The 25323-nt window shown below is 43.7% G+C and overlaps 2 protein-coding genes across 8 annotated transcripts in view; both read left to right on the top strand.

The window, feature by feature from the left end:
• The window catches only part of LOC139544407 (cyclin-I-like), a 43831-nt gene extending 25707 nt beyond the window's left edge, over positions 1–18124 (top strand). For 3 of the 7 annotated variants that reach the window (XM_071351458.1, XM_071351457.1, XM_071351456.1), the window contains 7 exons: positions 3856–4018; positions 6576–6710; positions 8270–8344; positions 9460–9600; positions 12400–12636; positions 14668–14991; positions 17014–18124. In XM_071351458.1, coding sequence (XP_071207559.1) covers positions 3899–4018; positions 6576–6710; positions 8270–8344; positions 9460–9600; positions 12400–12636; positions 14668–14991; positions 17014–17202 — 1221 coding nt within the window. In that variant the 5' untranslated portion in view covers positions 3856–3898 and the 3' untranslated portion in view covers positions 17203–18124. Of the gene's footprint in view, positions 1–3855; positions 4019–4610; positions 4671–6575; positions 6711–8269; positions 8345–9459; positions 9601–12399; positions 12637–14667; positions 15021–17013 lie in introns of those variants that run through there. The other 4 variants (XM_071351459.1, XM_071351461.1, XM_071351460.1 and 1 more) reach the window with 4 other exon arrangements.
• A 1373-nt stretch (positions 18125–19497) lies between these two features.
• Positions 19498–21954, top strand: LOC139543465 (ankyrin repeat domain-containing protein SOWAHB-like). Its single transcript, XM_071349564.1, has one exon. The coding sequence runs from the start codon at positions 19498–19500 to the stop codon at positions 21952–21954; it is 2457 nt and encodes an 818-aa protein (XP_071205665.1).
• The last annotated feature ends 3369 nt before the right edge of the window (positions 21955–25323 follow it).

Raw genomic sequence — 25323 nt, 5'->3', positions numbered from 1 at the left:
CTAATTGCAAAAGCATGTATCATAATTTGGGTAATCCACAACTGTAATTTACATGTAAATAAACCATGAGCCTGTTTTTATGTTTTAAATACTGCAGATAGAATGCTCTGTGTGCCAGAGATGGTACCATTCAGCTTGTCTGGGGATGACAAAGGACTTCAACAAAGCCAAAATAAATGATTGGAAGGGGCCTCTGCTGTTCAATTAGAGACGTATAAATGACTGTTGTGCCTTGTAACTGCTTTAAAATGTGGAACTGCTGCACAAAAAATGCAAACGTTGATTTGGCATACAATTTAAGATCGTAAACATTGTGCAACTTTATGTAAACATGGTCTTACTTAATTTCAAGTGCAATTTGTTGTATATTAACATTTCTTTAAAGTTATTGCAAATAAATGCGTTTTCACTTTTTTCTGAGACAATCAGTGAAAACGTTATTGATTTTATATAGTTTTAAATGGCATTTTATAGATGTTATGTATTTCTATCAAGTCAAAACCGTAATTTTTCCACAAAACAAATGTAAAAGTATGCTAAACATTTATAGAATGAATCATACCAAGTTTGATGTTTCTGTGACAAACGGAGAATTAGATATTGATTTATACTGCTTTAAATGGCATTTTATATATTTCTAACAAGTCAAAATGCAATTTTTCCTCAAAACAAAGGTTGTAAAAGTATGCTAGACATTTATAGAATAAACCATATCTAGTTTTGTTTCTGTGACAACCAATTAGTTGTTTTTTTACAATTTTAAATGGGTTTTGGTGAATATAAAACGATCTTTATCTCGATCAATGAATGAGCGTATTTGGTGGTGAGCAGCGTCAGTAAATCAGGTGACCAAACGTTCACAAAACGCAGTGCTCTACGCAAAACGTTTTACAAGGAACATGTGAGCGCGCGCCTTTGGTTTAAAAAAATGTAGAAGCACACGAACTTGAGCACAATGGAAAAATATGAGGTAACAGTCCGATTTCTTTGTAATTAATGGTTCAAGCATGACAATCCTGAATCTGCTCTGTGTATTCTCCATGCCACTCAGAGGCTGCAGTATGATGATCCGTAATCATTGCAACAATTATCAGCTGGGGGTGTGTTCTTTTTATTTTATTTTTAGGAGCATTGGTGCTCCCAACTAAAAAACCATTCAGGTCGCACAGCAAAATATTTTGGCAGATATGCGATTTAAAATGGTGTAGCTACAATTACCAATGTGTTGTGTTAGACACTAGCGTGAGCAACAATCGTTGAATCTGCGGTTAGCCTTCAAAATAATATAAAAAAATCCCCCATTTGAAACTGATGCAAACAGTAAAAATTGTGGAATTGTACCACAATTGGACTAGATGATACTAAACAAGGTTGAAATGTGATATATAAATTAAACAAATTACAATAATTTGTTAATTTGACACAAAAGTAATGATCTGTAGATGTACAGACTTCAGGATTGCATTAGGGGCATGCTTATATCACAATGGAGGGCCTTACCAGTGCATCTTGGGCCTTACCTATGCATCTTGGGTCTATTAAATGGGGTATATCAGCCTACTCAGTGACACTCCCAGAACACAACCCTGAAGAGTTCTCACAAATCGTGATGTCGTAGCGCTTATTGCGGGACTCAGAAACCACTGTGAAATTACCAACAATAAGCTCACCAGTCAACCTACTCTATGAGTATTGCAGGGCTGACCGTAATTAGACGATCGTTTTGTCGTTATGCTGTTGGTCAACCAATAACTTTTTTGGGAGGGGGGGGGGGGTCGAGCGGTAGATTTTTGTTTTGTTTTTTGTGGCACACGAGACAGACACCTGTCTCATTGGCACCCATCTCAGGTGATCTAATCCATTGCGGAGGCCGTAGGGACGAGAAGAAGAAGAAAGGGATTGTGGTTAAGACCCATAATTCACTTCTCTCTCCAGAATGTGCTCTCTCCTGCCAATCTGTGCACATTCATTGTTTCATAACGTTTGATTTGTTAGTGTCTCAATTCCCCATTTACATATATCGCCAGTAGTTCATTCCTATCATTTCTAATCTATAATGTTTGTTTGGTTACGGTAATGGCTGGTAATATATTCAATACATTATTATTCCAGTCTTTTACTGTTCTCATTGTCGGGAGTGGACACATTGTTTACAGAGCGCGACAAACCTATGCTACACTAGTGAGAAACACGTTTTTGGTTTATTTCATTCGATTTTATGAGTTTTTGTCAGTTTAGTCATTGTCTTTTGTTTGGAGCGCTCCTGTCAATGTTGAGTAAGGATGCATAGAAATAGAACTATAGGCTACTTTGCCTGCATGCAATTGTAGGTATATAAATTTGCCCATTTGGGGTTTCTGATAGTATTTCTGATTGTCTTAACGCACCACCACTAATGACCTGTGGAGCTTCTCAAAGGTAACATTTGCTTCGCCTCAAACAACGAGTAAACAATGTCTGTTTTTACATTCATTGATAATGATAATAGTTCTTCAATGGATTTAAATAAATTAACATCTTTACAGGTCTCTCCCTTTTTAATAACCACTCGGCGTGAAAGGGACAAATGTCCTGCTCTGATCCAATGGAAATGTCATTAAAATAGGCCTATCTGATTAAACTCTGACTGGCCCAGAATATTTTATCCAATGTTGCAAATTTGTTAGTGCCTGCTTTTGGCCAGACTCAAGTTGATACAATGTTTCAAGTTCTTTGCAGACAGGCAGGCCATGCTTAGCCAATGTGATTTATATGCTATTTATTTTTATCAGAATATTTTCTACCTGCATGCTGCAATTTTTTGGTTTACCTATATAGGCTATTTGTACATAGTTGCAATGGGCTCCCGATTGGCGCAGCGGTCTAAGGCACTACATCTCAGTGCAAGAGGCGTCACTACAGTCCCGGTTTTGAATCCAGGCTGTATCACAGCCGGCTGTGTTTGAGAGTCCAGTAGGGCTGCGCACAATAAGGCCCAGCATCGTCCGGGGTAAGCCGTCACTGTAAATAAGAATTTGTTCTTAACTGACTTGCCAAGTTTAAATAGAGGTTACATTTTTTTTAAATAATAATAATTGGCAATAGAAGTTACTTGTAAGGTTTATCATTTAGATAAAATTTGATTAACCACATGATAATAATTTTGAGATACGAAGATGTTATTAGAAATTAAATTAAACTGTTCTACGAAAAATTTACATATAAAAACAATAACTGGAACCCAGATCGGTAGAAATGGTAAGATACATTTGCATTCTGCATGAGAAAAGTTGCCGACTCCTCCTGTAGCCTCTTACTGGCAACTTCAGGAGAGTAACGGCAGAATCTGTGAAAGCCAGCAGGAGGAGGATCGGGACAGGTTAAGGTTTTTTCCTTCTGGCTATCTTGATCTCTGGATCTCTCTTGAGTCATTTGTGTCTTATTTCATCAAACGGTGCTCTTAAAGAATCAGACAAGCGCGATACATGTATAGTTGATTTTTATTAAAACGCATGGGTATCTATATATGAAAAAATACACGTTTTAAAACAGTTTAAATTGGGGTGATTTTATTGTAAAGGCGAAGCACCGATTCTACCATTGTTGCTCACGCTAATGTTCACTACACGTAATACTATTCATGAACATCTTGTAAAACATATGCTAGCTATGTTGTAAAAAAAAAACTTTGTTAGTGTGTGTGATACTTCTTGTTTGTGTTGTTCTAGTCAATGCATATTTGTAAAAGCCCTTTTTCCACTAAACTGGAGGCTAGTCGTGTCAGATTATGATAATGAACTCCCAGACCCAACTCTGTGACTCCACTGACTGATGATAAAACACGTTCTCTTCTGTGTGTTTGGCTGCCATTTACAGGTAGCTGTATCCAGTGAGGAGGGAGGCGTATCCAAGGGTGAATATGAAGTTTGCCGAACCCTTGGAAAGCCAGAGGCTGTCTTTTCTTCTGGAAAAGGCCGCCTCTAGGGAAGCCCTGATGTGGAAGGTGTACGTGCCCAAAAAGCCATCTCCCGGCAGTCAGGTGAGTCCCACAACACATAACAACATACTGTTGTCAATATGAAAGAGAAAGCAGCAGGTCATTAAAATTACTGTATTGGTCAATTGCACCCAAGTTCCAACTGAAATTTGGCTTCCACTTTTAACCCAACCCCTTCGAAAGACACGCAGCTGTTTTGTGTACACAAAACACAACATTTGAAGCAAGTCGAAGTTTGGTAGCCGAAATCTACGCCTCTTAGTCGGTGATTGGTCAACAGTAAGGATTATTCAATGAAGTGTTTGTTGTCATTCAACAAGAGACGACTCGTTTTCGTTTACATTCTTTCACTTGAGAAATTCTGCACCAAACATCTTAGGGCATCATTGTAAATAAGAAGTTGTTCTTAACTGACTTGCCTAGTTTAAATAAAGGTTAAAAAATAACTAATAATAATAGTTACAGTTCATATGAGGAAATCAGTCAATTGAAATAAATTCATTAGCCCCTAATCTATGGATTTCACATGACTGAGAATACAGATATGCATCTGTTGGTCAAAGATAGCTTTTTTTAAATTTAAAAAAAAAAATAGGTCTCACAATGGGCCTCAGGATCTCGTCTTGGTATCTGTGCATTTAAAGCCCTGATGTGGAAGGTGTATGTGCCCAAAAAGCCATCTCCCGGCAGTCAGATGAGTCCCACAACACATAACAACATACTGTTGTCAATATGAAAGAGAAAGCAGCAGGTCATTAAAATGACTGTATTGGTCAATTGCACCCAAGGTCCAACTGAAATTTGGCTTCCACTTTTAACCCAACCCCTTCGAAAGACACGCATACATACAGGTATTTTATTTTTGCTGGCTTGCCTGTAACCGCTAGGCTAACTGCTGCCAATGTTAGACCATGGAGGTGGGGAAATTATTTCCTTGGTACAGCTATCTATATCACCTGAGGTCAGAGTTATGGGGAGAATGCATTTGCTTTCATTTGTGAGTGCAAAGGGGCATTGACTAAAGCACCTGCTGTGGCGGAGGTTCATGCTTTCACTTCTCCCCTAGTTATTAGTCCAACGAACCAGACACAGTCTGTTTCTAAAACCTCCTCAGTTAAGATAAGCTGTTACTGCCAATGCCACCAGAGCCTGATATTGAGCCTTTTTCCAACATAGAGGACTCTGACCTTCCTCATCTGGCCTCTACAGTAACGGGCACAGCCTGTCCCAAAAAACAGAGTGCAGTAAAGCCAATTCAAGCATGTCAAGACAATAACAGGGGGTCCTGGTAGATTGGTTGTTTTGCTCGCTGACTACTAATTAATAGGTCTCACAATGAGCCTCAGGATCTCGTCACAGTATCTGTGCATATCTGTGCATCTATAAAATGCAATTTTATACCCATGGTAGAAATGAACATTCAATTCTCTGGCAACAGTTCTGGTAGACATTCCTGCAGTCAGCATGCCAATTACACGCTCCCTCAACTTGAGATCTGTGGCAGTGTGTTTATGACAAAATTGCACATTTTAGTGGCCTTTTATTGTCCCCGGCACAAGGTGCACCTGTGTAATGATCATGCTGTTAATCAGCTTCTTGACATCTTGGCAAAGGAGAAATGCTCGCTAACAGGTATGTAAACAAATTTGTGCCCAAAATTTGAGAGAAAAAAGCTTTTTGTGCATATGGAAAATTATTTTATTTCAGCTCATGAAACTTGGGACCAACACTTTACATGTTGCTTCATATTTATTTTCAGTGTAGATGGAAAATTGTGCGACTAAGACCTATGATTTTGGCAATGAGGCCATTTATCTACTTCCCCAGAGTCAGATTAATTTGTGGATACCATTTTTATATCCCTGCGAGCAGTTTGAAGGAAGTTGCTAACTAGCGCTACCGCATTTGCTAACTAGCGCTACCGCATTTGCTAACTAGCGCTACCGCATTTGCTAACTAGCGCTACCGCAATGACTGGAAGACTATGGGTATCTTCTAGCATGCTAGGTATTTTCTAGCATGCTAGCAGATACCTATAAGCGTGCAATCAGGGCATAGAGACATACAAATGGTATCCACAAATTCATCTGACTCTGGGGAAGTAAGTAAAGGGCCAAAATCCAGAAGTATCCCTTTAAGGGATTTATGCAAGGCACAGACGTTCACTTCTCCTAGCAGCATACCGAAGCTAGAATACAGGCTCCTTTAAGCACGTCGGTTCAGAAGGTCAGTTGTGTCCTGGTCTTAACATTCTCATTTACTTTGTTGTCAAGGGACCAACATACTTTTAACAGAGATGTTAGCAGCATTTGTTTCTTTCATTGACATTCATGTGCTTTCTCTAATTTATATATTGTTCCTGTAGTTTAATCAAGCCTATGATTTTGACTTTGGTTGAGACTTTTGTAAGTTATATAAGTGAGTGGTTTTAATACGGTTGTGCATTGATACTATAGCCTAATTGTAATTGTTTTAGTTCATTTTCTCCGAATGTGAAGCACTGTTTACTGACGCTCATGCTATGTCTCCTCAGCAACTAACCTGCGATGTGTCCTGTGATTTTTTTTTAACTGACCCCTCTGCTTCTGTTGTTCCCTAGGATACAGACATCTCCCCTGCCCAGCGTGATGAGGCTGTGTGCTGGCTCATTAACCTCCACAATGACACCAAGCTATATCCAGAGACCCTCTCCCTAGCCATCAGTATTTTGGACAGGTTTTTAGGCACTATAAAGGTAAGGTGCCAATGGGTTTTTAATGTCATCTAGATGAAGTACTGAAACCTTTTTCATAAGTAACAATGGACAATAAACATTGTATTAGCCATTAGGGCTGGGAATCACCAGGGACCTCACGATACGATAGTATCACGATACGATACGATATTATCACGATACGTAGGTGCCGATATGTATTGCGATTGTCACGATTCTATTTGTATTGCGATTTGACACTTTTGTGATTCAATGTTTCAAACATATTGCTCACCATATGTTGTAAATAATAATTTGTTCTTAACTAACTTGCCTAGTTAAATAAAGGTCAAATAACATTTAAAATAAAATATTTCTCCTACAGAGAGACAAGAGCCATGAGTTTTTTGATCCGTCATGGAAATAAAAGTGCTGGAAACATGTTGGCTCACTATTTTTAAAAGATGTGAGAACAAGCTATGAAGGAAAAATACTGGAGTTTTTGTGCAGGCACAGCCAACTAGCGCAAAAAAAATAATATTACGATATTGTCAAAACGATACTATATATCATTTAAAATAATATCCAGATATGTAACTATTGATTATGAATCCCCCCCCCTTCACTAAAATTATTTTCTCATATTCCACTTTACCTTCTATACATTACTAGCTCAAACATTTAATTTACAAAAAGGACAAGTTAATTAGTGGGTGATGGTGATTTCAGAACCAAAGTGGGGGGACAAAAACGCAGGCTACGTTGTTGTCGTCCCCCCCCCCCAATCTGGTGGTAGTGGGGTGGTAGATGTCTAGTCTCCCTTATGGCTCTAATCTGATAGTGGTAGTGGATGGTAGATGTCTAGTCTCCCTTATGGCTCTAATCTGATAGTGGTAGTGGGTGGTAGATATCTAGTCTCCTTTATGGCTCTAATCTGATAGTGGTAGTGGGGTGGTAGATGTCTAGTCTCTACTATGGCTCTAATCTGATAGTGGTAGTGGGGTGGTAGATGTCTAGTCTCCCTTATGGCTCTAATCTGATAGTGGTAGTGGGGTGGTAGATGTCTAGTCTCCTTTATGGCTCTAATCTGATAGTGGTAGTGAGGTGGTAGATGTCTAGTCTCCCTTATGGCTCTAATCTGATAGTGGTAGTGGGGTGGTAGATGTCTAGTCTCCCTTATGGCTCTAATCTGATAGTGGTAGTGGGGTGGTAGATGTCTAGTCTCCCTTATGGCTCTAATCTGATAGTGGTAGGGGGGTGGTAGATGTCTAGTCTCCCTTATGGCTCTAATCTGATAGTGGTAGGGGGATGGTAGATGTCTAGTCTCCCTTATGGCTCTAATCTGATAGTGGTAGTGGGGTGGTAGATGTCTAGTCTCCCTTATGGCTCTAATCTGATAGTGGTAGTGGGGTGGTAGATGTCTAGTCTCCTTTATGGCTCTAATCTGATAGTGGTGGGGGGATGGTAGATGTCTAGTATAAAGTATTGGCTCTAATCTGTTGTCTGAACAGGGAACATTTGGAACCCAGGGTTCTGAGTTTAGACAATGAGTACTAGTGGCATCACGTAGTCCTCCTGACCCAGTCTCTCTCTCTACTCAGGCCCGTCCAAAGTACCTCCGCTGCATCGCCATCGCCTGTTACTTCCTGGCTGCCAAAACCAGCGAGGAGGACGAGGTGATTACATACGATACCACCAGTCCTTCCTTAGTGAATACATAACCATTACACACTACACCATCAGTCTCCTTAGTGAATACATAACCATTACATACGACACCATCAGTCTCCTTAGTGAATACATAACCATTACCTACGACACCATCAGTCTCCTTAGTGAATACATAACCATTACATACTACACCATCAGTCTCCTTAGTGAATACATAACCATTACATACTACACCGGCAGAGTGGAAAGGGTTGGTGGGCAGAGTGGAAATGGTTGGTGGGCAGAGTGGAAATGGTTGGTGGGCAGAGTGGAAAGGGTTGGTGGGCAGAGTGGAAAGGGTTGGTGGGCAGAGTGGAAAGGGTTGGTGGGCAGGGTTGGTGGAAATGGTTGGTGGGCAGAGTGGAAATGGTTGGTGGGCAGGGTTGGTGGGCAGAGTGGAAAGGGTTGGTGGGCAGAGTGGAAATGGTTGGTGGGCAGAGTGGAAAGGGTTGGTGGGCAGAGTGGAAAGGGTTGGTGGGCAGAGTGGAAATGGTTGGTGGGCAGAGTGGAAAGGGTTGGTGGGCAGAGTGGAAAGGGTTGGTGGGCAGAGTGGAAAGGGTTGGTGGGCAGGGTTGGTGGAAATGGTTGGTGGGCAGAGTGGAAATGGTTGGTGGGCAGGGTTGGTGGGCAGAGTGGAAAGGGTTGGTGGGCAGAGTGGAAATGGTTGGTGGGCAGAGTGGAAAGGGTTGGTGGGCAGAGTGGAAAGGGTTGGTGGGCAGAGTGGAAATGGTTGGTGGGCAGAGTGGAAAGGGTTGGTGGGCAGAGTTGGTGGGCAGAGTGGAAAGGGTTGGTGGGCAGAGTTGGTGGGCAGAGTGGAAAGGGTTGGTGGGCAGAGTGGAAAGAGTTGGTGGGCAGAGTTGGTGGGCTGCCTTTCTGCTTGTTTGCTGTTGTTTTGAACCCAACTAACCCAAAGGTGTGTGTGTGTGTGTGTGTGTGTGTGTGTGTGTGTGTGTGTGTGTGTGTGTGTGTGTGTGTGTGTGTGTGTGTGTGTGTGTGTGTGTGTGTGTGTGTGTGTGTGTGTGTGTGTGTGTGTGTGTGTGTGTGTGTGTGTGTGTGTGTGTGTGTGTGTGTGTGTGTGCAGCGTGTGCCGTTGCTGTGTGACTTGGCCAGCAGCAGCAGATGTGGCTGCTCCCCATCAGAGATACTAAGAATGGAGAGGATCATTCTGGATAAACTGAACTGGGACCTGCACGCTGCCACACCGCTGGAATTTCTACACATTGTGAGTATTGGGTTCCGTCACCACGTTCATAGTCCTGTCCTAATGTCCTAGACAGAACCACCGCTAGAGGCTTGAAGTAGTGTCCTAGACAGAACCACCGCTAGAGGCTTGAAGTAGTGTCCTAGACAGAACCGCCACTAGAGGCTTGAAGTAGTGTCCTAGACAGAACCACCGCTAGAGGCTTGAAGTAGTGTCCTAGACAGAACCACCGCTAGAGGCTTGAAGTAGTGTCCTAGACAGAACCACCGCTAGAGGCTTGAAGTAGTGTCCTAGACAGAACCACCGCTAGGGGCTTGAAGTAGTGTCCTAGACAGAACCACCGCTAGGGGCTTGAAGTAGTGTCCTAGACAGAACCACCGCTAGGGGCTTGAAGTAGTGTCCTAGACAGAACCACCGCTAGGGGCTTGAAGTAGTGTCCTAGACAGAACCACCCCTAGAGGCTTGAAGTAGTGTCCTAGACAGAACCACCGCTAGAGGCTTGAAGTAGTGTCCTAGACAGAACCACCGCTAGGGGCTTGAAGTAGTGTCCTAGACAGAACCACCGCTAGAGGCTTGAAGTAGTGTCCTAGACAGAACCACCGCTAGAGGCTTGAAGTAGTGTCCTAGACAGAACCACCGCTAGAGGCTTGAAGTAGTGGTGAGATATTCTGTATAGCTTAAGGTCATGTGTCACGTAATTAAGTATGCAAATGTAAAAACTATTCCCTATTGCTAGGCTATTCAAATGCACTATAATTTTAGGTTAACTGTAAACCGCCCTGCACAATCAATGAACCAACTGCACCGTCTTAAGGCTGTAAGTTTTCTCCCAGACTCATGGATAGACATATTGGAGCGTAAACAGTCCAACAGCCCATGCATAATAATACAGTCCCCACTGAAAGGCAATTACTCAAATGTGTTTAATTTTGGAGTATAGGCTAGACCAATTATGTACCAAAGACATCTTAAATCATTTTTGTTTTATGTTTTTCTGCCATGTGTAATATGCGGTAGGCTATGTATTGTATAACGGCACAATCATAATTTTAATAAAGTTTTTTTTTTTTTGCTTGCGTTTATAAATATGCATAAGCTTGTGAATATGCATAAGCTCTGAAATGTGTATGAGTGTTGTTGAACTTCTTTGTTCAAATTGTTCATCACAGTGACGTGAGTTTTAAAAGTAAGATGGGGCTAGTGTTTATTTTCGATAAAATTTGTATTGATGTCAGAGGGAGAATAGAGCCCTGAGTACCAGGCCATTAGGACCTGATGGAGGGACAATAGAGCACTGAGTACCAGGCCATTAGGACCTGATGGAGGGACAATAGAGCCCTGAGTACCAGGCCATTAGGACCTGATGGAGGAACAATAGAGCACGGAGTACCAGGCCATTAGGACCTGATGGAGGGACAATAGAGCCCTGAGTACCAGGCCATTAGGACCTGATGGAGGGACAATAGAGCACTGAGTACCAGGCCATTAGGACCTGATGGAGGGACAATAGAGCCCTGAGTACCAGGCCATTAGGACCTGATGGAGGAACAATAGAGCACGGAGTACCAGGCCATTAGGACCTGATGGAGGGACAATAGAGCCTTGAGTACCAGGCCATTAGGACCTGATGGAGGGACAATAGAGCACGGAGTACCAGGCCATTAGGACCTGATGGAGGGACAATAGAGCCTTGAGTACCAGGCCATTAGGACCTGATGGAGGGACAATAGAGCCCTGAGTAGCAGGCCATTAGGACCTGATGGAGGGAGAATAGAGCCATGAGTACCAGGTCATTAGGACCTGATGGAGGGACAATAGAGCCATGAGTACCAGGCCATTAGGACCTGATGGAGGGACAATAGAGCCCTGAGTACCAGGCCATTAGGACCTGATGGAGGGACAATAGAGCCCTGAGTACCAGGTCATTAGGACCTGATGGAGGGACAATGGAGCCCTGAGTACCAGGCCATTAGGACCTGATGGAGGGACAATAGAGCCCTGAATACCAGGCCATGAGGACCTGATGGAGGGACAATAGAGCCTGAGTAGCAGGCCATTAGGACCTGATGGAGGGAGAATAGAGCCATGAGTACCAGGCCATTAGGACCTGGTGGTTGTTTGACAAGCTGGGTACTACTAACACATGTCCAGAGTGATTTAAAAGGAGGTTACCATGGGCCTCCCGGGTGGCGCAGTGGTCTAGAGCACTGCATCGCAGTGCTATGCTGCGCCACCAGAGTCTGGGTTCGCGCCCAGGCTCTGTCGCAGCCGGCCGCGACCGGGAGGTCCGTGGGGCGACGCACAATTGGCTTAGCGTCGTCCGGGTTAGGGAGGGTTTGGCCGGTAGGGATATCCTTGTCTCATCGCGCTCCAGCGACTCCTGTGGCGGGCCGGGCGCAGTGCGCGCTAACTGAGGGGGGCGGGTGCACGGTGTTTCCTCCGACACATTGGTGCGGCTGGCTTCCGGGTTGGAGGCGCGCTGTGTTAAGAAGCAGTGCGGCTTGGTTGGGTTGTGCTTCGGAGGACGCATGACTTTCGACCTTCGTCTCTCCCGAGCCCGTACGGGAGTTGTAGCGATGAGACAAGATAGTAATTACTAGCGATTGGATACCACGAAAATTGGGGAGAAAAGGGGATAAAATTCTAAAAAAAAAAAAAAAAAAGGAGGTTACCATGACTCAACGGTCACGTGGCATTTGTCTGCGGTCATGACTCATGACTGCCGGTGTGGAGGTAAAACAGCCGCCGCCACAGCCCTATGTACAACAGTTTAGTGAAAAAACTTTGACCGCTAACTAACTGGCTGTTGTTTCCCTTCAGTTCCATGCCATGGTGCTGTCCTGCAAGCCACGGTTCATGGTGGGTCTGGTGGGGTGTAACCCGTCGCAGCACCTGTCAGTGTTGACGCAGCAGCTGCACTACTGCCTGGCCGACAGCGCCCTGCTACAGCCCCTCTCCCGGGGAGTCATGCTGGCGCTGGCCCTCATCACGCTGGAGCTGGAGAATATCTGCCCTGACTGGCTGGCTCTCACGATCAACCTGCTCAGGAAAGCACAGGTACTAAACGCTCACTATCCTCCTCCTCAGGAAAACACAGGTACTAAACTCTCACTATCCTCCTGCTCAGGAAAGCACAGGTACTACATGTTCACTATACAATGTTTTACATTCATTTATTCAACATTAAACATATTAATATAAATATCTCAACTACTCTTTTGATTTTTAACACCATATTGTTTTAATCAATATACTCAACAATTAAATACAATTTCCAGTGTGGGCTCTCTGCTAATTCTGAAGTTCTGATATATTTAATGAACCACACCAACTCAGGGAATGGGGAAATTGATTCAAAAGGAACTCCCTCTGCTGGTGATTTACTGAATGTGCAATCCTAAAGGATGTCTGTGATTGGTTAATGACATATAATGTACATTTTTATGTTATACCATTAAAAGTACCAGAGAACCCACTCCGGGAAATGTGATGTTTGATGAAACTGACCCCAAAAAAATATGCGAAATCAAAAAAGGGTTATTTTGAGATATTCAACATTAAACATATTTATATTAATAAGTTAGAGTACGCTATAAGGAGTATTATTACTTCACGATGTATCACAGATCGTAAGGTCTAACAGGAAGCATAAACACACTGAGTGTACAAAACATTAGGAACACCTGCTCTTTCTACGACAGACTGACCAGGTGAAAGCGATGATCCCTTATTGATGTCACCTGATAAATCCACTTCAATCAGTGTAGATGAAGGTGAGGAGACGGGTTAAAGAAGGATTTTTAAGCCTTGAGACAATTTGAGACATGGATTGTGTATGTGTGCCAGAGGGTGAATGGACAAGACAAAATATGTAAGTGCCTTTAAACCGGTTATGGTAGTAGGTACCAGGCGCACCGGTTTGAGTGTGTCAAGAACTGCAATGCAATGAGTTTTTCACACTCAACAGTTTCCTGTGTGTATCAAGAATGGTCCACCACCCAAAGGACATCCAGCCAACTTGACACAACTGTGGGAAGCATTGGCGTCAACATGGGCCAGCATCCCTGTGGAACGCTTTTGACACCTTATAGAGTCCCATGCCCCGATGAACTGAGGCTGTTCTGAAGGCAAAAAGGGGTGCAACTCAATATTAGGAAGGTGTTCTTAATGTTTTGTACACTCCGTGGGTCTAAAAGGGCTTAAAATTGCCACTTTCATCATGATTTTCTCAAAAATGGTTTGTGATACGAATGTAAAAAAGCATGTCTCAAACATCCTTCCTCCCAATGACGTTCCTGTGTGAGAATTGCCAGAACATTCTGAGATGACAAAACTATTTTCTGCTGTTGTGGAATAAGCCATCTCTCGTTCTCGTATGACCTGTTCACTAAAACCCAGAGCAAATACAGGGGATAACATGGATGTTGTAGTCCCTCCCACGTATTGAATCACACTTATTTATAAAAAAAAATTAAAAAATCTGTGGTATTATCAGGATGCCTCTCGCGACCGTTGCCGTTCATTGGTTGCATAATATAGTCAGCCTGTATTTTGACTCTAACCACATTTCCATCCACAGTTATGTAAAGTCATTACTGTATAATATATATTTGTTTTTAAGTCACAACAGTTGTGATGGAAATGGGCCGTTTCGGTACAATTTTATAAATGCCGACAGATAATTTGTTCGTTTGACATGGTGGGTTCTTTTTGTGTCGGTAAAATGAATTATGTGGTGGAAACGCCCTTATGTGCAAATATTTAATATAATAACCATCATATCGAAGTAAACATGGAGTCACGCCATGATATGGCGTGTGGTCCTCCCACTAGGACTCGGGAAACCATGCAGTTTATTAGGCTACAGATTTAAATAAGTTATGAACTTCACAGGGTTGTGAAAATGCACTTTGAGTTTAATGCTCCTTTACAATAAATATTAATTCTGGTGACATGATAATCGATGGGAAATGCGCATATTTTAATGTGGATTTTAGAATATTCGCCTGAAGATCTGTCACCAATTGGATGGAAACCTAGCTATTAACATAATTATAATCAAGACTTTCATTTATCTCCCACCCATAGATTGACAGTTCTCAGCTGATCCGATGTCGAGAGCTGGTGTCACGTCACCTGTCCACACAGGAAGCTTCCCTGCCTCCCAACACTGTGTACATCTACCAGTCCCTACACCACAGTCTGGACCCGGACCCCTGCACCCGGGGAAGAGAGTCCAACACCACGCTCCCCTCCCCGGACACAGACCCACCGGCGCCATTCACGGCCCCTAGGGACAGGAGCCTCTCCTGGGTCTCCTCTACCACCCTGCTCCAGGTCCATGGACCAGCCAAACCCAACCACCACTCCCACCAAGTCTCCCTGCGCTGCAAGCAGTCAGCCAAGCGCAAGGTGAGAGCTTGGCTGCTTCATCAACCGGAGTAAAGTATTTTTTTAACACTTACCTAGATACAGAGCATTTAGGAAGTATTCAGACCCCTTGATTGTTTCCACATTATGTTACGTTACAGCCTTATTCTAAAACGTATTAAATAGTTTTTTCCCCTCATCAATCTACACACAATATCCTATAATGACAAAGCAAAAAAACTTTTTTTTTTTTTTGCAAATGTATAAAATAAAAATATGAAATCGCATTTACGTAAGTATTCAAACCCTTTAATCAGTACTTTGTTGAAGCACCTTTGGCAGTGATTACAGCTTCCAGTCTTCTTGGGTATGATGCTACAAGCTTGGCACACCTGTATTTGGGGAGTTTCTCCCATTCTTCTCTGCAGATCCTCTCAAGCTCTGTCAGGTTGGATGGGGAGCGTTGCTGCACAGCTATTTTCAGGTCTCTCCAGAGATGTTCGATCGGGTTCAAATCCGGGTTCTGGCTGGGACACTCAAGTTCATTCGGAGACTTGTCCCCAAGCCACTTCTGCCTTGTCTTGGCTGTGTGCTTAGGGCCGTTGTCCTGTTGGAAGGTGAACCTTCGCCCCGGTCTGAGGTCCTGAGCGCTCTGGAGCCTGTTTTCATCAAGGATCTCTGTACTTTGCTCTGTTCATCTTTGCCTCGATCCTGACTAGTCTACCAGTCCCTGCCGCTGAAAAACAACCACACAGCATGATGCTGCCAACACCATGCTTGGCATTCAGATCAAAGAGCTCAATCTTGGTTTCATTAGACCAGAGAATCTTGTTTCTCATTGTCTGAGAGTCCTTTAGGTGCCTTTTTGGAATACATCAAGCGGGCTTTCATGTTCCTTTTGGGCTCCCCAAGTGGCGCAGCGTGGCGCAGTGCTAGAGTGGCGCAGTGCTAGAGGCGTCACTACAAACCCAGATTCGATTCCAGGCTGTATCACAACCGGCCATGATTGGGAGTCCCATAGGGCAGCGCACAATTGGCCCAGCGTTGTCTGGGTTAGGGTTTGGCCGGGGTAGGCCGTCATTATAAATAAGAATTAGTTTTTCACTGACTTGCCTAGTTAAATAAAAATCCTGAGGAGTGGCATCCGTCTGGCCACTCTACCATAAAGCCCTGATTGGCAGAGTGCTGTCCTTCTGGAAGGTTCTCCCATCTCCACAGAGGAACTCTGGAGCTCTGTCAGAGTCCCTGACCAAGGCCCATCTCCCCCGATTGCTCAGTTTGGCCGGGCGTCCAGCTCTAGGAAGAGTCTTGGTGGTTCCAAACATCTTCCATTTAAGAATGATGGAGGCCACTGTGTTCTTGGGGACCTTCAATACTGCAGACCTTTTTTGGTATGTTCCCCAGTCCTTCCACCTCATGGCTTGGTTTTTGCTCTGACATGCACTGTCAACTGTGTGACCTTATATAGACAGGCGAGTGCCTTTCCAAATCATGTCCAATCAATTGAATTGACCACAGGTGGACTCCAATCAAGTTGTAGAAACATCTCAAGGATGATCAATGGAAACAGGATGTACCTGAGCTCCATTTAGAGTCTGAATTTAGAGTCTGAATACTTATGCAAATAAGGTATTTCTGTTTTTATTTTAATGCATTTCTAAAAACGTGTTTTTGCTTTATCATTATGGGGTATTGTGATGTCACTATGGGGTATTGTGATGTCATTATGGGCTATTGTGATGTCACTATGGGGTATTGTGATGTCATTATGGGGTATTGTGTGTAGATTGAGGAACATGTTTTAGATTTAATCCATTTTAGAATAAAGGCTGTAACATAACAAAATGTGGATAAAGTTGAGGGGGTCTGAATACTTTCCGAATGCACTGTATACTATTGCTATTTGACTTGCCTTGATTATGAAAGCATATTGTGTTTATGGTATTATGTTATTGTAGTAGAGCTTTGAGATGACTATGAAAAGCTCTATACAAATGTAATGTATTATATTATAAGTGATATAATGTATTGTATTATGTGCTTACAAATAATATTATTATTAAGGTGGAGGAGATGGAGGTCGACGAATTCTACGAGGGGATCAAACGACTCTACAACGAAGAGAACGGGGGCGCTCCGGAAGGGACGGCGCTAACGGGGGAGGAGCCTCTAGAGGAGAGTCCTGTCCTGTTGGTCAGGCGGGATGGCCACACCTCCCCCTGCCCCCCTCTCCAACCCGTCGGTGTCTCATAGAGAAGAAGAGGATGAAACCAAGGCCTTCTCTTCCTCTCTACCTGAGCTGCAAGGAAAATACGTCTCAGTATTCAATCTGTCATGGCATTTATCCACCAACCCCAGGCCTCGATTGAGCACAAAAAAAGTCACCCAAAAAATATGCTATTTCATAACTATTTGTTGAGCACAAATATAAAATGATAAAAAAATATATAATATAATGATATAGATAAAGGAATAATCTTGTCCTTCAAAAAAGAGGTCAAATTACTACTTCTCCCTGTGAGTCTCTGTGATGATATTTCTCTAATGTAAGGTTGTGTCATCTTATTTCTGTTGTTGACCCTAACTAATCTAAGTTTCAATCAGTATATTTATTTTCTTTACCTTCCTCTATTTCCTGAGGAAAAAAACTCATTCTCAGCATGTTGTCTTTAACCCCTCACAAAACATGTCACTTTAGAGTTTGACTGTAAAAGCGTGTAGAACTATGTTAACCTGAAGTACTGAATGGTTGTTTCTAAGGGCTTATTACGTTTTAATAATCTAAATATCCTCTTTCCATAACGTTCCTGTCTTTGTCCCGTCACAGTGTGCTGTAGTAGTTTAACCAAAGAATGAACGTTACAAGCTACTGTCATTACTGATGATGCATAAGTGAATCAATTTACCCAATGAAGCAATATGTTTTAAGATAAACAGCTTTGTTAAAAAGAGGGATTTGTCCGAAGTGGCACCCTATACCCTACATAGTGCACTACTTTTTATTATAGGTCTATGGGGGGGGGGGAATAGGGTGACATTTCAGATTATCTTTGCTGTTCAGAAACAACATGCTGTTTTTTGTTTGTTATTTGCCAAAAGGCTCTTGCTCTGGGGTGCTGGTAACTGCCGATGTACTGCTGACAACTTGTGGCACCAATAAAAACAAGTGAAATAATCTGTCTTTATCATGTTACTGTGTATCAAAGTGGCTTCATTCTGTCATTCCGCATATTGCTGGACATACGATGTGCATTTTCTTCATTGGCTACATTTAGTTTTGAAAACCAGACCCAAGGCAACAGACGGAGCGTTTGAAAATGGTGGGAGGCAACGCGGATTCTAGAGCGACTAAGTTAATGTACTCAATTGGTAGAGAATGGGACACCAGGATATCTTAAAAGTTGATATAAGATTACAGCAATGAAAGGATTGAATGCGACCAGCCAACAAATGCTGTAGGCTATGATTTTAAACGTTTTCCACGTTTCTAAACTGCAACGTAGCGTTATTTTAGGTAGGTTAATTTATGTGACATCACATTGCTGTGTGGTTATGCTGATGGTTTGTCGGAACTGGTGGTTTGTTTACACAGCAGGTTAGAACAGTTAATTTGGAAGGTTAAGAGGACAAAGGTTTAGCTAAAATGGGCTCCGAGTGGCGCAGCGGTCTTAGGCACTGCATCTCAGTGCTAGAGGCGTCACTACAGACCCTGGTTCGATTCCAGGCTGTATCACAACCGACCGTGATTGGGAGTCCTATAAGGGCAGCGCACAATTGGCCCAGCGTCGTCCAGGTTAGGGTTTGGCCGGAGTAGGCCGTTATTATTAATAAGAATGTGTTCTTAATTTACTTGCCTTGTTAAAGGTTAAATAAATAAAACATGCTAGTTGTCAACAACGGTTATCCCCGGCGCGACAACTAGATGGAGCTGTAATGGAAGCCACAAAACCATCAGCAGTACAACATATGCACGTTGCCTAGTTCCCAGGGGTTTATTAGGCCAATTTTTTTGCTAAACGTTTCTTAACGAAATGGGGAGGGACCTACCTGCATTTGGCCAATTTAAAATCTAATTTTGCTCTGTTTGCTTCTTAAACTGTAAACTGTTTCTGCAATGAATTACCATTTAAGAACCAAACCATGGGTGTATTCATTACGGAAACTGTTTACCGTTTAAGAACCAAAGGAAGCAAACGAAACGGAGGGGGGCCTAACTGAATTTCTCCAATAAATACTATTGTTTGCGTTTTCCGTTTGGGGTAGGCTAAGCCGTTTCTGTTGCAAAACGTAAACGTTTACAGTTTAAGAACCAAACAGAAGCAAACCGAGCAAAACGACATTTTATATTGGACAAATGCAGGTAGGTCCCGCCCGGTTTCGTTCCGTTTGCTTCCGTTTAAGAAACGTTTTGCAACAGAATCGGGTTAATGAATACGCCCCAGGTATGCAGGTGGAGTTGCAAATGTTCGGATGGGGCGGAGTATAATTGTCACTGGCGCAGAAAAAAACCCATCTGACACTCCATCGGGCTTGGAGCAAACAGACGGAATGGCCACCGATTTTACTCAGGATTCGGTGCTGTACTTTCTCCGGTGCAACGGTGGAAAAGTGAAGAACGCTGAATTGTTGGCGCACTTCAATGCGTTTGTAAAGGACCACGAGAACCAGACGCACAATCGGGAACTGTTTAAAACGTTTATTAACTCCGTGGCTGTGGTGAAAACGGAGGAGGGAGTTAGATACGTTGTATTGAGGAAGAAATTTCTGGGCCATGTTGCTGGAGGAGATATCACCGCCAGATCCCATTCCCCAAAACTCCCCACCGGACAACAACCTGCGCCACAAGACCGCTCACCGAGAGATCCGGTAAACAGAAACCAGGAGAGAGGTCAGAAGGAATTGATCGAGACGCACTTGCCCGTCACACATCAGAAGTTCCACGTTCCACCGGGCAACACCATCCAACTCACAGAAAATATATTGTCCTCGGCTGGAATTGTAAACAAAAACAATGTGAAAAGTACAATCAACTTCGAAAAGCCTATCCAAAGCTCCTCGCCATATGTGACAGACCATGCGCTACCTCCTGCATCCAGCAACAGAGAGGCACCGTTCCGCCCATCTTACAATGCAGCAATATCAAAGGGGTCAGAAGATGGGAGTGGTCAGAGCATAGAAGCAAAATGGGATAAAGAACCCGTGACTCTCCCTCTTTCAGTCCCAGAACTGAATCACAAAGGCATTTACATGGGTGGTTACACACTTGGCAAGCAGTCAATAGAACCCAAGAGGTCCTATCCGCCCCCTGAGTTCCTATACACAGAGGTGAAACCTCCGGCACATCAGCCTCACCTAGCACAGGTGCAACAGAATGCAGTACAGCCAAAGAGGAAGACTTCTGAAGCTGACCACGGAGGAGCCTCTGCAGCTACAAGATGGCCACTGCTCACCACTCTAGAGCATGCCAGCTCCTTTCCTTGTTTATCTGATGGTTACAGGCCTGCTGCTGCTCACCTGACCCCTGACCCCCAGGTGACAAGGAGCAATGGCAACCTGGATGGCAGTCTTCACCTCCACCATAGCATCTCACAGCAGCCCAGACCAAAACAAGATGGAGTCCCTGACCCAGTCCCTATCCCTGACATTCACAGCCAGTATCCGGAGGAGAGTAGAGCTGCTGTTCCCCAGTCCGGGGTCAAGCCCCAGCCTCCCCAATGCTGCCTAACCCTGGATTACCAGTACCACACCCCTGCTGCTGCTAGTGGTAGGTCTTCTGGTTACTCAGAGCAGTACCACCAGCAGGCTGACTCCGGCCTCTCCTCCCGTCACAGCCACAGCAGCCTCCTCCTTGCCCCATCACTGGACTCCAGGGATGAGTGGCCCCAGGGTTCCCGTAGAGATGAGTGGGCCAGCTATGAAGCCCTCAACTACCAGGTTCTCTCGGGTGAGCAGCTCTCTCAGATGCACTGCGCCGAGAAGCGAGCCCCCCGGCCTCACCATCACTCCACCGGTTACCTTGACGACAACGAGGTGGACATATCATCGTCGTGGCACCATTCCACAGGTTATCTCCATGACGATGACGGGTCAGAGTCCAACGAGTCCACCTCTATTCCCGAACCCTTTCTCCGACCCGCCGTCCAGCGAATCAGCACCCAGCTCCGCAGCCGCATGTGTCGTAGTCTCGGAGCCGACTTGGACCAACGGTTTCCGGGGGATGGCGTCTCGGCACGCCACAACCGTCTCCAGCTCCTCTCCTCCAACCTCAGCATCAGCCACTCCTTCTCCCACCCCACCTCACGTACACCCAGCTACAGAGACCTGAGGGGGGAGATGCGATCTGGGGCCTCCAGTAACAAGAGCTTAAACAGTGGCCATGACAGTTCCTACTTCCACCGGCACGACCTGGTACCCCTGGAGCCCAAGGAGCATGACTGGCTGGTGAAGGGTGCAGCTGGATTCTGGGCTGACATTTACACCCTGTTCAGAGATGAACCCAGCCTCCTCACCAAGAGAGACTTCATCACTGGTTATACCATCCTGCACTGGATCGCTAAACATGGAGACCACCGGGTCCTCAACACACTCTGGTACGGAGTCAACAAAGCCGGGATTAAACTGGACGTGGATGTGAAGACTACCTGTGGCTACACGCCTCTTCACCTGGCTGCCATCCACGGGAACAACAAGATGATCCGGCTTCTGGTTCGTAAGTTCAGCGCCAACGTGGCCCTCAGGGATACTAGTGGTAAGAAGGCCTGGCAGTACCTCAGTCGCACCGGCCCAATGGACCTTCTAGAGATGCTAGGGACCCCTCAGTGCTTGACCTCCACCGAGGGTAGCTCCTCATCCCAGTCCACAGGAGAGAGACCCACAACAAGGCCGGTGACATCCTCGGGCTCAGCCGCGGTGAAGAGGTCCACGTCTATAGCTGCGTTCCTGAATAAGACTCTAATGAAGTTCCCAGGACGGGAAGGTTCGCGGTCGTCCGACTCTTTAGTGTGACAATAGTGTGTCTGTTCCGCTATGACCTCTATTCTAATGGCACCAGCCACTTACTAACTAGGCTTGTGTGGGTTTTTCACAACTTTGATTTGCCACTTAAAATCGGATTTGCTTTCTTTGTTATTGCAAATGTTAATCCATTCATTTTTTTAAATATATTTTCTTTTTGACCAAATAATTGAATAAGGGGGTAGGGATTGTGTTATTGAGCTGTCTAAATTAATGTATTATGAATGGATATGACAGACGTTAATAACTGTATCACGTGTGAAAACAAAAGCAATAGAATCAGTTCTGTGAGGTCGGAGTTATAAAGAGATTGTATTACGTTATCATATTTCAGTATAATTGCTTTGCAGTTGTGTTTATTGTGGCGAGACCCTTGTTTGTTTGCTACTGGGGAAATAGCTTCCATTCTAGTGTTTTGTTTTTTAATGACCAGAGAAGAACCTTTTTGTTTGTTTGCAACTGGGGAAATGGCTTCCAGTCTAGTGTTTTTTTTTTTAATGACCAGAGAAGAACCTTTTTGTTTGTTTGCAACTGGGGAAATGGCTTCCAGTCTAGTGGTTTTTTTTAATGACCAGAGAAGAACCTTTTCAAAATGTCTTCTCTCCAACAAAAGTCAGTTAAGTGCTTCAGCAGTTTCATGTTTCAGGTGATTACCTGACATTGGAATGTGGTTTTGTTTGTTCAAAGGCCTGTCAGAGTAGCAATGTATATTACATCATCTGACTAAAGGAAAAGAATCCTCCCTTGCACCAGGTTGAATATGATGCCAACTGTTCACTAGTTTAAATCCCCAAAGGTTGAGTGTGGTTTATAATGCACAGGTGTTTTACAAGGTTCATTAACCATTTTTGCGTTATTATATTGACACCACAACGTTGAATCACACAAGCTGTTTTCTCTCTATATGCACTCATGTTTCCAGATGCAGATGTCCTGAAGTACTAAAACAATCCAAAATGCTATTCATTTAATGTCACTTTAAAGTCATTTCTTTAAAGACCCAGTGCAGTCAAAATTCAGTTTTTTCCCCCTGTGTTTTATATAATATTGTACAACAGCTGATGAAACTAACTCTGTAAAAGTGTTTTTTTATTTTTTTTATTTTTTAAAGCAGTGTTATTTCCTGATAGTTGCTGGTTGAAAATACATTATACTCAGGATCTTCTAATCAGCAGGTGGGCGGGAGTTTCGGCTTTCCATGGTGACATCACCATGTTTTAAATTGGTTAATAGGCCAATATCAAGAGTTCCAAACATCTCTGCCAATAACAGCTAGTTTTCAGTTCCCCCCTCCCCACTCAGACCACTCCCAGACACTCCTACCAAATGTTATTTTGTTGCTAAAAAAAAACTTTTTCCCCTTTTTAATGGAAATCTATTATAAATCTGTTATTTGTCACATGCTTCGTAAACAGATGTAGACTAACAGTGAAATGCTTACTTAAAGATACTTTTCTGACAATGCAGCGTTAAAGATACATTTAAACAACATAAAAACAAGTAAAATACGTTAAGGTACTTCATTGTTACCCAGAAATGATTTAACGTGTCTATAGAAACAGCTGCGTTGAGCCTTTTTAACCTCTCTTATTATCATTTTCATTTGTTTTGTTTCCAACACTAATATAATCGATCCAAGTGAAATGTTAACCTGTGTTGAACATTAAGTTGCAGAGAGCGGGTTAACAGAGGTTCTGATTCAAATAGCAGCATATTCCCTATGTATCGCACTGCTCTGGTCAAAAGTAGTCCACTATATATAGGGAACACGATGCCCTTTTGGATGCAAGACAAAGGCTCTTCAGGTGCTGGATTCATACAGTGGATGTAAAACAGACATGATGAACAATTCTACGTGCCAGCTACGTCTCTGGAGGGCTGGAGGTATACAAGGGACCAGGGGAGGCTTCAAATCGGGGGCCCCTCTCCTTCGTCACCCCTCCAGACTGGAGCTCTGGATGTCTAGTCAGTGGAGGTTGTAGACCATTTCAACTTGAGGGGCCAAGCTGGGGCCAGTTACATTAGACGTTATTGTTGTCATATCGTTTTGCATGTGATACGATACTGTTGTGTTCTGCCTAAAGCCGTCCCTCTAGGAAATGTGTGGGTTTAAACGAGTGTTCCGCGTTGCCACTGTCTAATAACGGATGTAAAAAAAGAACAATAACTAATTTTTGCTATGTAAACGGTGGAGAGGTGTCTATGAAAGGCTGTGCTGTGTGAGCTGCCGGGCCGGGCTAGGGCCACTGTGTGGGACTTGATGAGGCATGTCGAGGAAAACGTGTCCTTTGTGTTGCTGTCATGCTGCTACCAGGACGACGCCTTCCTTGTGCCCCAAATGGCACCCTATTCCCTACATAGTGCACTACTTTTGACCAGAACCCAGTGGGCACTGGTCAAAAGTAGTCCACTATAAAGGGAATAGGACGCAGGCCCTTATCGGGAGAATAGGTTCGGTGAGGGCACATTGAGACTGGCCTCCTTTTTAAACTTTTATCTAACTTAACTCAAACTTTAAAGTTGACTTATACAACTTCAAACGAAATAGTTTTGCAAGCCACATTGGCACTATCTAAGTCTAACTGTAATACTCTCAAGGTGAGTCATAACTTGAATACAGTATGTTTGTGTACATGGAACCGTCTGCATGTTGAGTCTTGTCACTGGAAGAGTGTGTATGGGGAGAGTGCTGTGTTTTGCAGGGTTTTCAAGCCTGCGTTTCTGTGGTTGTATAACTTGGTGAATTTCAGTTATGTAATATTGCCTGTCTGACTACAGCTTTATCTTTCTGTATGAATAAAAACATGTAATTGTATATTAACTGCTATAGTTGTGGGCATTTCTGATAAAGAAGCATGTCTATTTCAACCTTTTCCTCATTAACCTGTAATTCAACAACATGCTGTGTAGTGCAGAAGATAATTAACAGTGGAAGGGTGAGGCTGTTACCAGAGGCCTGGTAATACTCTGACACTGTCATGCTATCATGTAACAACACCTACTGGTGTGCTCTCCTGAGGCCAAATAGTTCACTTGGACAGTCCTTAGACCAGTAGCACCATGTTGCAGTGGGACTTGAATGTCCAACACACATTTCCCCAGTCTGTTTGTGTTGTCATGCCGACTCCTTGTCACTGTAACGTTTAGGTTGAAATGGAGTTGGCAAGAGCACAAACAGATCTAGGAGCAGTCTATAGAAGGAGACAACTGATCTGGGACCAGTCTATAGAAGGAGACAACTGATCTGGGACCAGTCTATAGAAGGAGACAACTGATCTGGGACCAGTCTATAGAAGGAGACAACTGATCTGGGACCAGTCTATAGAAAGAGACAACTGATCTGGGACCAGGCTATAGGAG

Source organism: Salvelinus alpinus, chromosome 18 (genome assembly GCF_045679555.1).
Source record: "Salvelinus alpinus chromosome 18, SLU_Salpinus.1, whole genome shotgun sequence".
Taxonomy (NCBI): Eukaryota; Metazoa; Chordata; class Actinopteri; order Salmoniformes; family Salmonidae; genus Salvelinus; species Salvelinus alpinus.
Note: the sequence above shows the minus strand (reverse complement) of the source record. Positions and strands in the feature narration are given on the sequence as shown.